This window comes from Lithobates pipiens, unplaced genomic scaffold (assembly GCF_037356315.1).
Source record: "Lithobates pipiens isolate NorthernLeopardFrog02 unplaced genomic scaffold, aLitPip1_a1.2 Scaffold_18, whole genome shotgun sequence".
Lineage (NCBI taxonomy): Eukaryota > Metazoa > Chordata > Amphibia > Anura > Ranidae > Lithobates > Lithobates pipiens.
Genome location: NW_027507758.1, coordinates 39,989,022 through 40,003,349, shown reverse-complemented (window position 1 = coordinate 40,003,349; position 14,328 = coordinate 39,989,022). Strand labels below are relative to the sequence as shown.

The window sequence follows — 14,328 nt, the reverse complement described above, 5'->3', positions numbered from 1 at the left end:
TATCTGTATTATTTCAATGACCACTTGCTTCGCATTCTTTGGTTCGTAACTTTCTTCAGGGAGTAACACGGCTTAATCTCCGGATAGGTCACCCCTTGGGACTTGAATGAAATTTTTTCGGCATTACAAAACAGCCTTTTTATAGGCCGATGCAACATATTCTCTTGGTCCTTTTTGACAATTAAACTATTTTTTCTGGTAACCATATCTGCTGCAAGAAGGTTATCAGAATTGGCTGTTTTTTCTTGTAAAGAGACATATTATTATTGTTCTCAAGGATAAGGTGGTATTGCGTCCTCATCCTAACTTTTTACCGAAGGTAGTATCATGTTTTTATCTAAGCCAGGATATTGTTCTACCTTCATTTTTTCCAGAACCCAGTTCTATGGAAGAAAAATCAATACATTCTCTTAAGGTTGTGAGAGCAGTCAAACTCTACTTAAGGGCAACTGCTCAGATTCGGAAAATTGATGTTTTGTTTGTGTTGCCTGAAGGTCCTAAAAGAGGACAGGCAGCATTGAAAACTACTATTTCTAAATGAATTCGACAAGTAATCGTTCAAGCTTTTGGTTTAAAGAGGTAGTTTCTACCTTCTCATTAAAAATGCACTCCTCTAGGGCAGTGCATCACCAGGCCTCCATGGCTCAAATCTGCAAGGCCGCAAATTGGTATTCAATCCATACATTTACCAGATTCTATCAGGTGGATGTAAAAAGACATGAGGATGTCGTCTTTGGGCGCAGTGTACTGCAAGCAACAGTATAAGTCCTCTGATCTCATGGTGCCCTACTTTTGTTGTGTCTCCCTCCCCTCAGTTGGCATTGCTCTGGGACATACCACACAGTAATTACTATTACTGGAGGTCTTGGGTGCTATATGCTATTGCTAGATAGACTTCTTTACTATGGCTCTGTGTCCCGTGATGTAGGATTAAAGAAAATAGGATTACCTGTAAAATCCTTTTCTTTTGAAGTACATCACGTGACACAGAGGTCCCGTCCCTCTTTCTACTATACACGCATATTGCTTTGCTACAAAACTGAGATGCTCCCAGTATGGGAGGGGTTATATAGGTAGGCAACTTGTCTTGGGTGTGCCAGTGTCCAGCACCTGAAGGTGGACTATAACCCACATAGTAATTACTATGGCTCTGTGTCCCGTGATGTACTTCAAAAGAAAAGGATTTTACAGGTAAGCTGTTATAAAAATCCTATTTTCTTCAGTGTTGTCACATGAAAAGATAATAAAATATTTACAAAAATGTGAAAGGTGTACTCACTCTTGTGAGATACTGGCGTGTCAGGACAAGTCTGATCATTGGGGGTTGGGGGGGGGGGGGTTTCATGGCGTTCCCAGTATAGCTGAAAAAGATGGTCTCTCTTGCCTAGTGTGATCAGCTTTTAATAGGAAAGTAGAAGGACTGGCAGGGATTTCACACAAAGGAAGCAATACAAAGAGAACAGGATACTTTCTCATACAAGCACATGGTACAGCAGGCACATATCAGGAATATAAAATATTGGGTTTAGATATTCTTTAATTAATGATGTATTTGGCAGGTGATATGTCGCCTCCTGGATGCCCGTTTTAACAGTTTAACTATACTGCAATCGCAAGCATTACATGAGGTTTGTGACACGGCCTTATTCACTTGCATACGTCACGTTTGGTGGTACTGCCAGCTGAACCTGACCTGTGCTATAATTGTTGCCACAGTGGGACTGCAGTGGGCATTTGAAAGCAGAACTGCAGCTGGTAATGAAAGTTCCTCCTATGCAAGTGCCTTCTTTATATTTATGTTTAATTTTATTTTCTATTGACGGGTACCCCCTCCCACTTCCCACTTCCTTGATCCTTACCTAGGTCAAGGGTAACAATAGAAGACAAGTCTCATCTGCCTCTGCAGCAGAGGGACTTGTAGATCACATGGGTGTCACCTGACTCATAGTCCATTACCTCCTTCACGCCGACATAACGCATATATGCGGCCTCGCTGCACTTCCCTTTTTTCCATGGCGCCGCATGGAGAAGGAAGATACATTTGTATCTTTCTTGTTCCTTACAGAAAGGGGGAGGCAGTGATTGTAAATAATTTAAAAATAAAGAAATAAAAAATAAAGAAAAATACCTAGATCAATGTTTGATCTAGGTCAGTGCCAGGGTTAGTGTTTGATCTAGGTCAGTGCCAGGGTTAGTGTTTGATCTAGGTCAGTGCCAGGGTTAGTGTTTGATCTAGGTCAGTGCCAGGGTTAGTGTTTGATCTAGGTCAGTGCCAGGGTTAGTGTTTGGGGTCTAGCAAGGCTACATTCACACTGGGGCCGCCCGAGCATTGGCCCTAAAGCGGCGCTTTTCGGCTGCTAGCTGGGCGCCAGCATTCAACATTTTATTGAAGTTTGAGTTATTTCTGTACAAAAGTTAAGCGGGGCACTTTTAACCCCCGCTAGCGGCCGAAGAAGGGCTTAATGCCAGTATTGCTGCGCTTCCAACGCTCTTTTCATGTGCCCATTTCAATGGGCAGGGCATTTAGGAGCATTGTGTTCAGCACTCCCAAACCGCCCCAAAGATGCTGATTTGCGGGACTCTTCCTAATGTCCTGCAAGTGCACCGCCCCAGTGTGAAAGCACTCGGGCTTTCACATTCGGGCGGCATGGGAGGCGGGTTTCAGGCTTTTACAGGCGCTATTTCTAGCACTAAAACGCCTGAAAACGGCCTCGGTGTGATAGGGGTCTAAAGGTCTCAAAGGTCAGGGCCTGTATATTTTGGACAGGATTTTATTTATTTATTTATTTTTATTCGTATCCGTATGTTTTTTAAGTAGGACAAAAAAGAAAAATGTGCACTATTGCTTGTGAGCTGTACTACGGGTACAAACAACTATATGTGGTATCGCTGCGATTGTCAGGAGCAGGAGAATTTAGTTTGGTTTGTTCTTTGGTAGGTTATGGTAGTAACAAGAAATATACAGCTACATTAAAAAAAAAAAAAAAAAAAAAAAGAGAGATTTTTTTTTTTTTTTTTTTACTATTTTGTGCCAGTTTTCCTTTGGTAATCAAAAACATTTAGGAGATATCCATAACAATTTAACCACCAAATGAAAGTCCATTTTGTCCTGAAAAGAAAAACGCGGTATAACCCACCTGGATGCACAAAGTAGGTATGATGATATGGACGGTTTTTCTAACACATGTCAAAATTGCAAAATTGTGCTTGGGCATTTAGATTTGTTTTACTCTTAGGTGTGAAAGGATTAATTACGAACTCCAGTTCCATATCCAAAGGTGTATGGATGTGCAGCTGGAGGAACAGTCTGCAGAAGCCTGGGCATTCCTCCCACAATGCTCTGGTTACGGTTACACGGTTTGCAATATGGGTGTACTTATTTATTTATTTATTTATTTATTTACAAAAGGTTGAATATGTCTTTAAAAAATATCTAATTTATTTATTGTGATGTTCTTATCTCTTTTATATAATGTTTCCTTATATTTTTATTCTTGCTTTCTTTACAGATCGGCATGTTAACCACAAGTGCCGAAATCCAGCAGGTACAGTATATGGCATTCATCTGTGTACCATAGAGAGTGGGAATACTAAGGGGCGTGCAGATGCACCAAGGGGCGGCGCACAGACGCACTAAGGGGCACACAGACGCACTAAGGGGCGCACACACACACTGTTGCCTTGACAGTTGCGGGTGTCTGGAAGTGCATTTTGTCATCTGTTCTTAGGGCGTTAATAGGATAGAAAAATGGCAACCATCACTGATGATTTTGCAAGTATCAATTTGAATCAATTTTACAAGGACATGAACAAGACAGTTGTCTGAAAAATATAAACAAACATCAGTTTACAGTTAACTGTAAACAATGGCCTTTGTTTTTTTTTTCTTTTTTTAGACCATTTTTGTACAGACAGGCATGGGAAAAACAATATTCAGGCAATGATCAAACCGTTTCGTCTCATATTTTGCATTGCTGCAGAAGAAAATGCTCAGTATCAAGACATATTACAGTTTATTGATCACCACCAATGGATGGCATTATTGTTGTCGCCATCCAGTCCATACTTTAATAGTTAAACACTATGGCTTTGTTTTTTATTGGTCTTGCTTTGGCGTGTGTGTTGATAAACTATATTACCTAAAGTATTGGGACGCCTGCCTTTAAACGCACATGAATTTTAATGGTGTTTTAGTCTGTAGGGTTCCATATTGCGTTGGTCCTCCCTTTGCAGCTATAACAGCTTCAACTCTTCTAGGAAGGCTGTCCACAAGGTTTAGGAGTTGTGTCTATGGGAATGTTTGACCATTCTTCCAGAAGTGCATTTGTGAGGTCAGGCACTGATTGTTGGATGAGAAGGCCTGGCTCACAGTTTCCGCTCTAATTCATCCCCAAGGTGTTCTATCAGGCTGAGGTTATGACTCTGTGCAGGCCAGTCAAGTCCCTCCACCCCAAACTCGCTCATCTCTGTCTTTATGGATCTTGCTTTATGCACTGGTCCAAATTATTTGTTAGAGGGGGGATTGTGTTGTGGGGTTGCTTTTCAGGGGTTGGGTTTGGCCACTTAATTCCAGTGAAGAGAACTCTTAAGGTGTCAACATACCAAGACATTTTGGACAATTTCATGCTTCCGACTTTGTGGGAACAGTTTGGGGATGGCCCCTTCCTGTTCCAACATGGCTGTGCACCAGTGCAAAAAGCAAGGTCCATAAAGACATGGATGAGTGAGTTTGGGGTGGAGGAACTTGACTGGCCTGCACAGAGTCCTGACCTCAACCCGATTAGAACACCTTTGGGATGAATTGGAGCGGAGTCTGCGAGCCAGGCCTTCTCTCCAACATCAGTGCCTGACCTCACAAATGTGCATTCTGGAAGAATGGTGAAACATTCCCATAGACACACTCCTAAACCTTGTGGACAGCCTTCCCAGAAGAGTTGAAGCTGTTGTAGCTGCAAAGGGTGGGCCAGCTCAATATTGAACCCTATGGACTAGGGCGCCAACAAAGTCCATGTGCGTGTAAAGGCAGGTGTCCCAATACTTTTGGTAATATAGTGTATATATCAGGGGTTGGCAACCTTAAAGCCGAGTTCCAGTCACCTGTGAAAAAAATAAGCCAGCAGCTACACAATCTGTAGCTGCTGACTTTTAAAAAACAGCCACTCGCCTGTCTCGCAATCCAGCGGTGTGCTCACCCCAGTCGTTCACACCCGCTATCTTCGTTCCTTAGCACCGGCATCTTCACTATGGGCACCCAGCTGTGACAGCTATAGGCTTCACAGCCGGGTGCCCACTGTGCATGCGCAGTGATCGCTGCGCATTGTGACTGGTCAATGCAGTCTTCTGGGACCTGTGCTTGTCCTAGAAGACTGCGGGCGGGGGGAGGGGGAGGTAGAGGGACAGAAGTGTGAGCAAGTACCTGTCAAAATTGGGTACCCGCTCCCTCTCCACTCCTCAAAAGTGACAATTCTTCAAGATAAGTGGGGGACGAGTCCTTTTGGGTGGAGCTCTGCTTTAAGGAGTTGAAGATCTACCTGGGAAAAATCAAAGATCACCAGCCACAGTGTCCCCTCCTCACACCTGATTTAAAACTCAAATTATTGCCCTACTGTGTCACAATCGCGTGCATTGCACAGCAATCACAGGTTTAAATGCCCGGTGTATTGTTTCAGATCTCCTTTCCTGCTCCTGGCACCACTCTGGAGACCGCTAGCCAGGATAAGAGGTGGAGTGCAGTTGGTATCGCTCCGCATGGTACAGGAGTCGGCACTACAGAGGAGGCATCGGCTTATGCGGCTTTTGCTCCCTACTACAACTCCAACTTTACAAATGGTTCCTCTGCATCACACTCGGTTTGATGCTTTTGGATGACGGGTCAGCAAGCCCAGACTGAGATCTACCAGTCACCCGTCTGCGATCTACTGATAGATCACTATCTACAGGTTGCTGATCCCCAATATATAGCATGTGTAGGGCAATCAACATTTTCGTAGGTAGGCACCCCAATGCATGTGTTCCCAGAAAGTGCGGAAAGTATTGCGTGCACTGCTTTAAAAAAATAAAATAAAGTGCTGTACCAAGTTTCCTAGTACTGCGGTACTATTTGGTGCCTGGGAATGCACTGCATTTACAATCTGCATTTGGGGTGCTGTTAACATTGGCACTGCAAAGCCACTCCATTCCAGATAACAAGGATAACTGGCCACTCATTTGTGGCAGTGTTGAATTGTAAGTCTGTTTACTTGCTGAAAATTTTCACTGGCAAGTTGTAGACTTGCAGACAATGCAGAGCACTTGAAGTACAAGTTCTAGTTGACACTTTTCCAATTTGTAGCCACTTTGTGTTGCAAGTCTCTAACAAGAGCAAAGTTGCAATAGTAAGTCTACAGCAGGGATAGGCAACCTTAAAAAGGTAAAGATCTACCTGAACAACATGGGAGAAGTCAAAGATCACCGGGCGCAGTGTCGCCTCCTCACACTGGATTTAAACACCCTGTCGCAATCGTGTGCATTGCATGGCAATCATGGGTTTATATCAGGTGGTGAGGCGGCAACATATCACCTCCTCACCACCTGTCAAATGCACTCAGATAGCTTTTCAGATGAGCAGCAGTGCCTGCTTCACTTATGAATGAAGCCTTTAGTTGCATTCAGCAGCAGCACTCTCAGGGCTTATTCACACGTAAAGTTGGGGGTGGTAAAACCATGCAGTTGAGTCGCGGTTTTGGTGCGCTTTCAGAAAGTGCACCAAAGGGCACCAAATCCGTAAGCTAAAATAGAAGCCTAAGGCTAAGCACAGCAAACCCCGTAAGAAAGCTGAAGGTACAATTCACTGCACCCGTGGTGTGGGTAAACCGCAGTGTGAAAGCAGCCCTATATTACGCCCGGTGTATTACCTCGCACTGACCTGAAGATCTCTTCTTTCCTTCCGCTGGCACCACTCTGGAGTCCACTAGCCAGGATAATAGGGGGAGTGCAGTTGGCATACCCCCCAACTTTTTGAGATGGGAAGGAGGGACACCTATCAACAATAGTATACAGACATAAGACACACCCCCTGCCACACCCCCTTAAAGGAGAATTGTACAAAAAAAACAAGATTGGTTGAACCCAGAAGTGCTTTTTTTTTTTTTTTTTTTTTTTTTTTACTACTACTATTGCTTTATATTGGCTTTTGGAATTTACAAATGCAGCAATTTAGAAATCAGATGGAAGATTTAGCACTGGAAAACTTTTTGATAGATAAAAAGTGCATTTTATATACATCTATATAGATCAGACCAAAATGAGGGACAGAGGGACATTGCTCCATATCAGGGACAGTTGGGAGATAAGCAGTTGGTATCACTCCACATGGGACAGGAGACAGCACTACAGAGGAGGCATCGGATTTTGCGGCTCTTGCTCCCTACTACAGCTCCAACTTTACAAGTAGTCCCTCTGCATTGCACTCTGATGCTCAGGAATGGCGGGTCAGCAAGCCCAGACCGCAATCTACCAGTTACCTGTTTGCAATCAGGTTGCCGACCCCTAATCTACAGCAAGAGCTCTGCAAGTCTACAGCATGAAAATCCAGTCACAGTGCCCCCTGTGGTGGGATGACTATTGCACAACATAACCGAAGATCTGGAGTCTTGCAATGCGGTCCTCCTGCTATTGTGCAACAAGCATGTGAAGCCCGGCAAGTCTAGCAATAGCTTAGCAAGTCTATTTCAAACTTGCAGCACAATTGCTTGCTATCTGGGATGTTCTAGTGTGAACTGTCCCTCAAAGACCGGGACAGATTGTTAAACATATTTGGGTGGCACACCCTAAAAAATGCATAAAGATGGTGCTGCCATAAGACTATACACCAGAACAAAAAAATTACAGCGCACACATGCAAAACTGACATTTACCAAGGCTTTTTTTTAAAACGCCTAGACATTTTCAAAAAACATTATCAAAATATATGGTGCTTAAGCCCACTTACTGCGACAAAGTACCCCATGATTAGTGGGTCCTACACTGTTCATAGATCAGGAGATCCTGCTTCTCTGAACCATGGGAGCTATACTCCTCTATATGGGAGAACATGGGGTCTCCACCCATGGCACAGGTGGTCACTAATGAGAAGTACTTACTGAGGGAGTGGGGTGCTCCACCCAAAAGGATTTGGTCAGATTCCATACAGGATCCATCCATAGATTGTTGTCACTTGAATAGGAAGAGCCTGAACGAAAACTTGCATGGCGGGATCAGCAGGTATTTTAATGAAAGCTGCAAATTAAAAAAATAAAAAGTTTAAAGGGATTGTAAAGTATTTTTTTTTTTTTTTTAAATAACAAACATGTTGTACTTTACCTCCACTGTGCAGCTCGTTTTGCACAGAGTGGCCCCGAACCTGGTCTTCTGGGGTCCCTCGGCGGTTGTCTCGGCTTCCTCCCGCAGGTACTTCTCACGTTCATGAGAGCTCCCTCACATGGTGAGAAGCACCTGCGGGCGCGCTCCCGTGATACAGCCGGCGGCTATAGCCGCTCGCTGTATCACGCGGCCCCGCCCCCCGGTGCGCCGCGTCATTGGATGTGATTGGCAGCAGCGCGAGCCAATGGCTACGCTGCTTTCAATCCATCCACTCTAGCCAATCACCGGTAGGCTGAGTGGCGAAGAGGATGTTGGAGGCGAGCGCGGGACTTTCGAGGGGTCAGGTAAGTAAAACGGGGAGACTGGGGGCGCCGGCAGTGCAAGATGTTTTTTCACCTTAATGCATAGAATGCATTAAGGGAAAAAAACATTTACCTTTACAACCCCTTTAACAATGACTTTAAATATTAGATTAGCATGGTGCAGCTTATATGAGAGCTTAGTGGTTGTGTTTACATCTACCTGAATAAGAAGGTTTATTGGACGTTGCATATTATCATTACTCTATACAGTGCTTTGTTGAATAAGACGTCTGATAGAATACAATCACACTATGGTGCTGCAGTCACTCTCCTCTCGCTGGCTGTGCAGCTGAGGCAAGTATTGATTTAGATAAGAGAATGACTGACAGTTCAGATGTCGATCAGCACTTTTCAGACCCGGCTGATCATTGTAAAAGTAATTCCCTCTCTGTCATGAACAGGTCCAGGATCAGGACTCCAGGGAAGCGCTGATAAAAAACCACTACATGACGAGAATAGCGGATCTCACCACACAGCTGCAGCTGGCTGACAGCAAGTCTGTCCATTTCCATGCGGAGGTATGTGCGCAATCGGAGGGGGGAACTCGGCTTTCAGCTTTGTAGAAAACAACCCTTGCCCTCCGGATGATTTACCCCAGTGACTCTGTTAATAGAGGAATCAAGTGATTTTTTTCCCTTCCACCCTTAGCCCAGGTTCGCAATGACAGCGGGAATAAAATCGCCCGAGTTCAGCTGAATTCGCACTATTTCATTCCTGCATGTCAGTCCGGACTTCAGGGGCGATTTCAGAGACATCTGTGCGGTTGCTGCACAGACATCTATGGAAATCATACCCTGAAATCGCCAAAAGTAACTACTTACTAGTAAGAAACTACTTTTTGGAATTGGTGCGGCATCACAATTGCAGCGTTGCACCGGCTCGGACGCTGCCATTGCTGCCGATTTGGCATGTCAAATCGCATCAATGTGAACCAGGGCTTAATGTTACCTTAGTGCAGGGATCTCAAACTGGCAGCCCTCCAGCTGTTGCCAAACTACAAGTCCCATGAGGTATTGCAAGGTTGACAGCTACAAGCATGACTCCCACATGCAGAGGCGTGATGGGACTTGCAGTTTCACAACAGCTGGAGGGTCGCCAGTTTGAGACCTCTGTCTTAGTGGGAGGAAAGAAAATCAAATCTTCTATGGGCTGCTTTACAGTGCTGTCTTTCGAGTGAAGGTCTGCTTTAATACCTACCTCTCTGGTGGCTGAGTCCTTATTTTGCTCTCCAAGAGCTACAGCCTGCAGTAGAATCTTCGCACCAATGCGCTTTCAGGCATGTCAGGTGCTTGGGGCCCTGCTGTGAGCTGTGGCTCTGTACTGTATAGTGACTAAGGCTTGGTTCACACTGCCAGACATCGCATGTGATTCGCTCTGCATTTCTGTGCACATCACATGCGATGTCTGTGCGATGCAAATTCATCCATGCAGTTTTCATGGCTGAAATTGCATCACATCGCATTCGCACCAAAATGGACCCTTTTTTTTGGTCTCAGATGTGTGTTCAGACACATGCAATCCGATTCTACAGTTTGCACTGCGTTCTGCAAACTGTTTTGGGGGTGTCATTAACTTTACATTGACGCCCGCAGTGGTTGGCAGATGTTGGCGTGAATGGCCTGTGTGTCGGATGCGATGCTGGAACCCGCACAGGAATCAAACTAGTGTGAACCGAGACCAAAGCCCCGTACACACTATCAGTTTTTCTGCTGAGTTTTTCCTTCAGATTTACCAAAACCATGTAGTGCAAGGGCCTGCCTGATTGCATACAAATTGAAACTCCTAAGGTTTGACCTCATATTATATGGTTTTGGTAAATCTGAAGGAAAAACTCAGCAGAAAAAGTGATAGTGTGTATGGGGCTTAAGACTCCGTTCACATCAATTTGTTTTTGAAGACACGCAGGACATTATTTTTAACTCATTTCCTATAAGACATGTTCACATGAATGCATTTTTGTGCCTCTGCATTTTTGGAAAGGATCAGGGACTTTTTTAAATGCAATTTTAAATGCTTTTTTTTTTTTTTTGGTTCAATAGACTTCAATTGAGAAACTGGGAGAAAAAAGCATGTAGTGAATGTTTTTCCACAATTTGTGTTTTTAAATCTGCCCAACAACAAATTTGGCAAAAAAACAAACAAAAAAAACCCTGCAAAGTCAGGATAGAAAAACGCATTTAGCACTGCATAGATGTGAATGGAGACTTAGAGGCCAGCAGATGGAACTAGATTGTGCAGTGGGGGAATGTGGGATGTGACACATCTGGAAGTGTCCGATGTTGAAGACTCTCCTGGAGACATTCACAGGCATTCGATCAGCAATGGTTGGATTGTGCAGCCACCATTTCCTGCATTTACTGTTGTCTTTTGATTAAGGTTTTGCTGTAAATAGTAACTTCTTTACATTTCCCCACTTGACTTCCAGTGCCGAGCTCTTGCTAAAAGATTAGCGCTAGCAGAGAAATCCAATCAGAGTTTAACAGAAGACACAAAGTCGGCCAGTCAGAGCATCAGCAGATTACAGGTAAGAATGGCTAGTACCAATACCCCCATCTATTCATGACTTCCATTTCTTTATAATATGACCCCCCCCCCCCCCCCCCCGTCCTTTCTCACTGGAAGCTGAATGTTTAGAGAAAATAGTGGACTTAGGCTATTATGGACTTTCATGGTACCGTACAAAGGCTTGACATACACAAGCTAAGTATAAAATGAAAATTTATTCCAACAATTTGTTTGGGCACTCTTCCTCCCACGGGCACCAGCGATGGGGCACTCTTCCTCCCACGGGCACCAGCGATGGGGCACTCTTCCTCCCACGGGCACCAGCGATGGGGCACTCTTCCTCCCACGGGCACCAGCGATGGGGCACTCTTCCTCCCACGGGCACCAGCGATGGGGCACTCTTCCTCCCACGGGCACCAGCGATGGGGCACTCTTCCTCCCACGGGCACCAATGATGGGGCACTCTTCCTCCCACGGGCACCAACGATGGGGCCTGAAGTCTGAAGGACTGTAAACTGGCCATTTGTTTAGAAACGATGAAGACCCTAAAGGAATGACACTTCCTGTTAACGTCGTGAGGACTCCACTTCTCATTCACAATGCTGCTGCATGTTGCTTTCTTGTATGCCTCTGCATCCTCATGCATGAGAAGCTTCAACCATACATGTCCTTTTCTGCTCCTCTCATTCCCAGACACCGGCTACAGTGTACCTGCTCCTCTGCACTCCACAAAGCTGCCGGAAAGGGATGTCAGGAATTTTTTTTCCTGCCTGATGCTATTAGAGCTGCCACTCATTTGCCTTGGCAATGTGCACACAAGTGAAGATATGTCACTTTCGGCAGTGACGTGAGCACTTGGAAGATACTCTCCCACTGCCCGCTATATATTCAGGAAAATTGCAGTATGATAAAAAAAAAACATATAAAAAGTTTTTTAGACAGTCAATGCAACAAGAATAGGACTATGAAGCTTAACGTTTTTTACTTAACCATTTATTGAGGTAAAAAACCTTCTGTGTAACAGAATCCCCCGCCCTCCCTTTGGGGCGGGGGATTCTGTACAGCCATAATCATGGGCTGTGCCCTGCTGAAAAACTTGTGTTGTGTCCAGTCACAGCAAGAGTCAGCAGGGGGTGCGCGCACGCACACCCCCAAACCAGAGCATTGCGGTGCCTGGCTGTGCCACCCGCTCGCAGTACAGCTGTTGTGATCGGGTCAGCAAGAGGTTAAGCTGGCCATAGATGGATGTGAAATCGGCTGGTTCACCAGGGACTGACGGAATTTCAATCCCGGTATGACCGTACCTGCTCAGTGTAAGTTGGTCTAACGATCTAACTTTTCTCGACCAGCATGCTGCAACTTTGATCCGTGTATTCTGACAGTGGAGGAGTCCCCGTTGTTAGAATACAAGAACACAGTGGGGAGGATTCCCATTTCCACCTCGCTTGTGTGGAACCTGTTCATTTTTATTTAGTTTTTTAATGGTCCACCTGTGGCCAGCCTTGCCTTTTATGCTTGGTTGTCTTCTAGCAAATTCAGCGTTGTCCTACTGTAACCCGCTGCTCACCCATGCACTCCTGGTCCTGGGCTGCCATCTTTCTAGCTGGGCCCATAACACAGGTGCCAGTTCTGCCCTCCTCTTGCAACACAGGTGCCAGTTCTGCCCTCCTCTTGCTACTCTGCGGATGTCAATGCCTCCTAGGATATCTGACGTAGATATCTCAGGAGGCTACGGGCGTAATGTGAGCAAAATATATTCTTAATACATACTTGCGCTAGAAGTGAAGCCATAATGAAAAAGCTTTTTTACAAAATATATCTTGCGGCTGCTGTACACAAAGTGCTATTCACTTTCACTATTCACAAGACAAAACCATATATAAATGACAGCGCTCGCAATAATAAAAACCAACCTAAATAAACATGTAACATCGATTCATTAGTAAGTGAATGTCCATATATTCGTGAACGTTATGCTCCAAAAAATTTGAGGTGCACAACACTCCCTCCTGTGTCCCCACTCACCGGATGGAAAAGCTAGCGGTCAGTTCCATCTGGTGAGTGGGGACACAGCACCTCAAATTTTTTGGCGCGCTTTGCACTTTATGGATTGGAGGAGATAGTTCACTAATATGGGCATTCACTTACTAATGAATCATTACATGTTTAGGTTATTTATTATTATTGTGAGCGCTGTAATTTTTATATACTGTATTTATTGGCGTATAACACTCGTTTTTTTAACTATGAAAATTGGGTACAAATAGCGTGTGCGTGTTGTACGCCAATACTTAAATTTTGGCTGCCTTATTTAAAATTTAAGTTTTTTCCTGAAACTTCCCTCTTAAAATGAAAGTGTGTGTTATACGCCAATAAATACGGTATATATATTATGTGGTTTACGGGCATGATGCACATAATTTTTGCCTAGGCAAGAATGGAGGTAGGGGGAGGGCCAGGGCTGAATTTGAATTAAAAATAAATAAAAAATTCTGCATCCTTCATTGGTGAAAAGGTAGGGAGTTTGCATTAGCACACACATAAGGTTTGGGGGGTAGCTTTATATTGCATGCCAGCTGACTGTTTGATACAGTAATGCTTTAAAACTACTTTAAACTCGCTCTCAGGAGGATATTAACTGATCTCGCAACAAGATGTCAAAATATATCTTGCAGCTGCTGTACACAAAGTGCTATTTACTTGACAAGACAAAACCATATATAAATTACAGCGCTCGCAATAATAATAAAAAACGAACCTAAATAAACATGTAACGACGATTCATTAGTAAGTGAATGTCCATATATTAGTGAATGATGTGCTCCAAAAAATTTGAGGTGCACAACACCCCTTCCTGTGTCCCCACTCACCGGATGGAAAAGCTAGGGGTCCATTCCATCTGGTGAGTGGGGACACAGGAGGGGGGTGTTGCGCACCTCAAATTTTTTGAAGCACTTTATGGATTGGAGGACATCGTTCACTAATATAGACATTCACTTACTAATGAATTGTTATTGCGTGTTTATTTAGATTAATGTTTATTATTATTGAGAGTGCTGTAACTTATATAATATAATATAAATAAATATATATAATATAATATATTATATATATATATATG

General features: G+C 44.1%; 1 protein-coding gene across 1 annotated transcript in view; it reads left to right on the top strand.

Annotated features, from left to right (window-relative positions):
- PPP1R21 (protein phosphatase 1 regulatory subunit 21) overlaps window positions 1–14,328 on the top strand; it is a 147,469-nt gene that overhangs the window by 115,646 nt on the left and 17,495 nt on the right. The window contains exons 18-20 of the mRNA XM_077485604.1: window positions 3,510–3,545; window positions 9,104–9,220; window positions 11,128–11,226. Coding sequence (XP_077341730.1) covers window positions 3,510–3,545; window positions 9,104–9,220; window positions 11,128–11,226 — 252 coding nt within the window. The remainder of the gene's footprint in view (window positions 1–3,509; window positions 3,546–9,103; window positions 9,221–11,127; window positions 11,227–14,328) is intronic.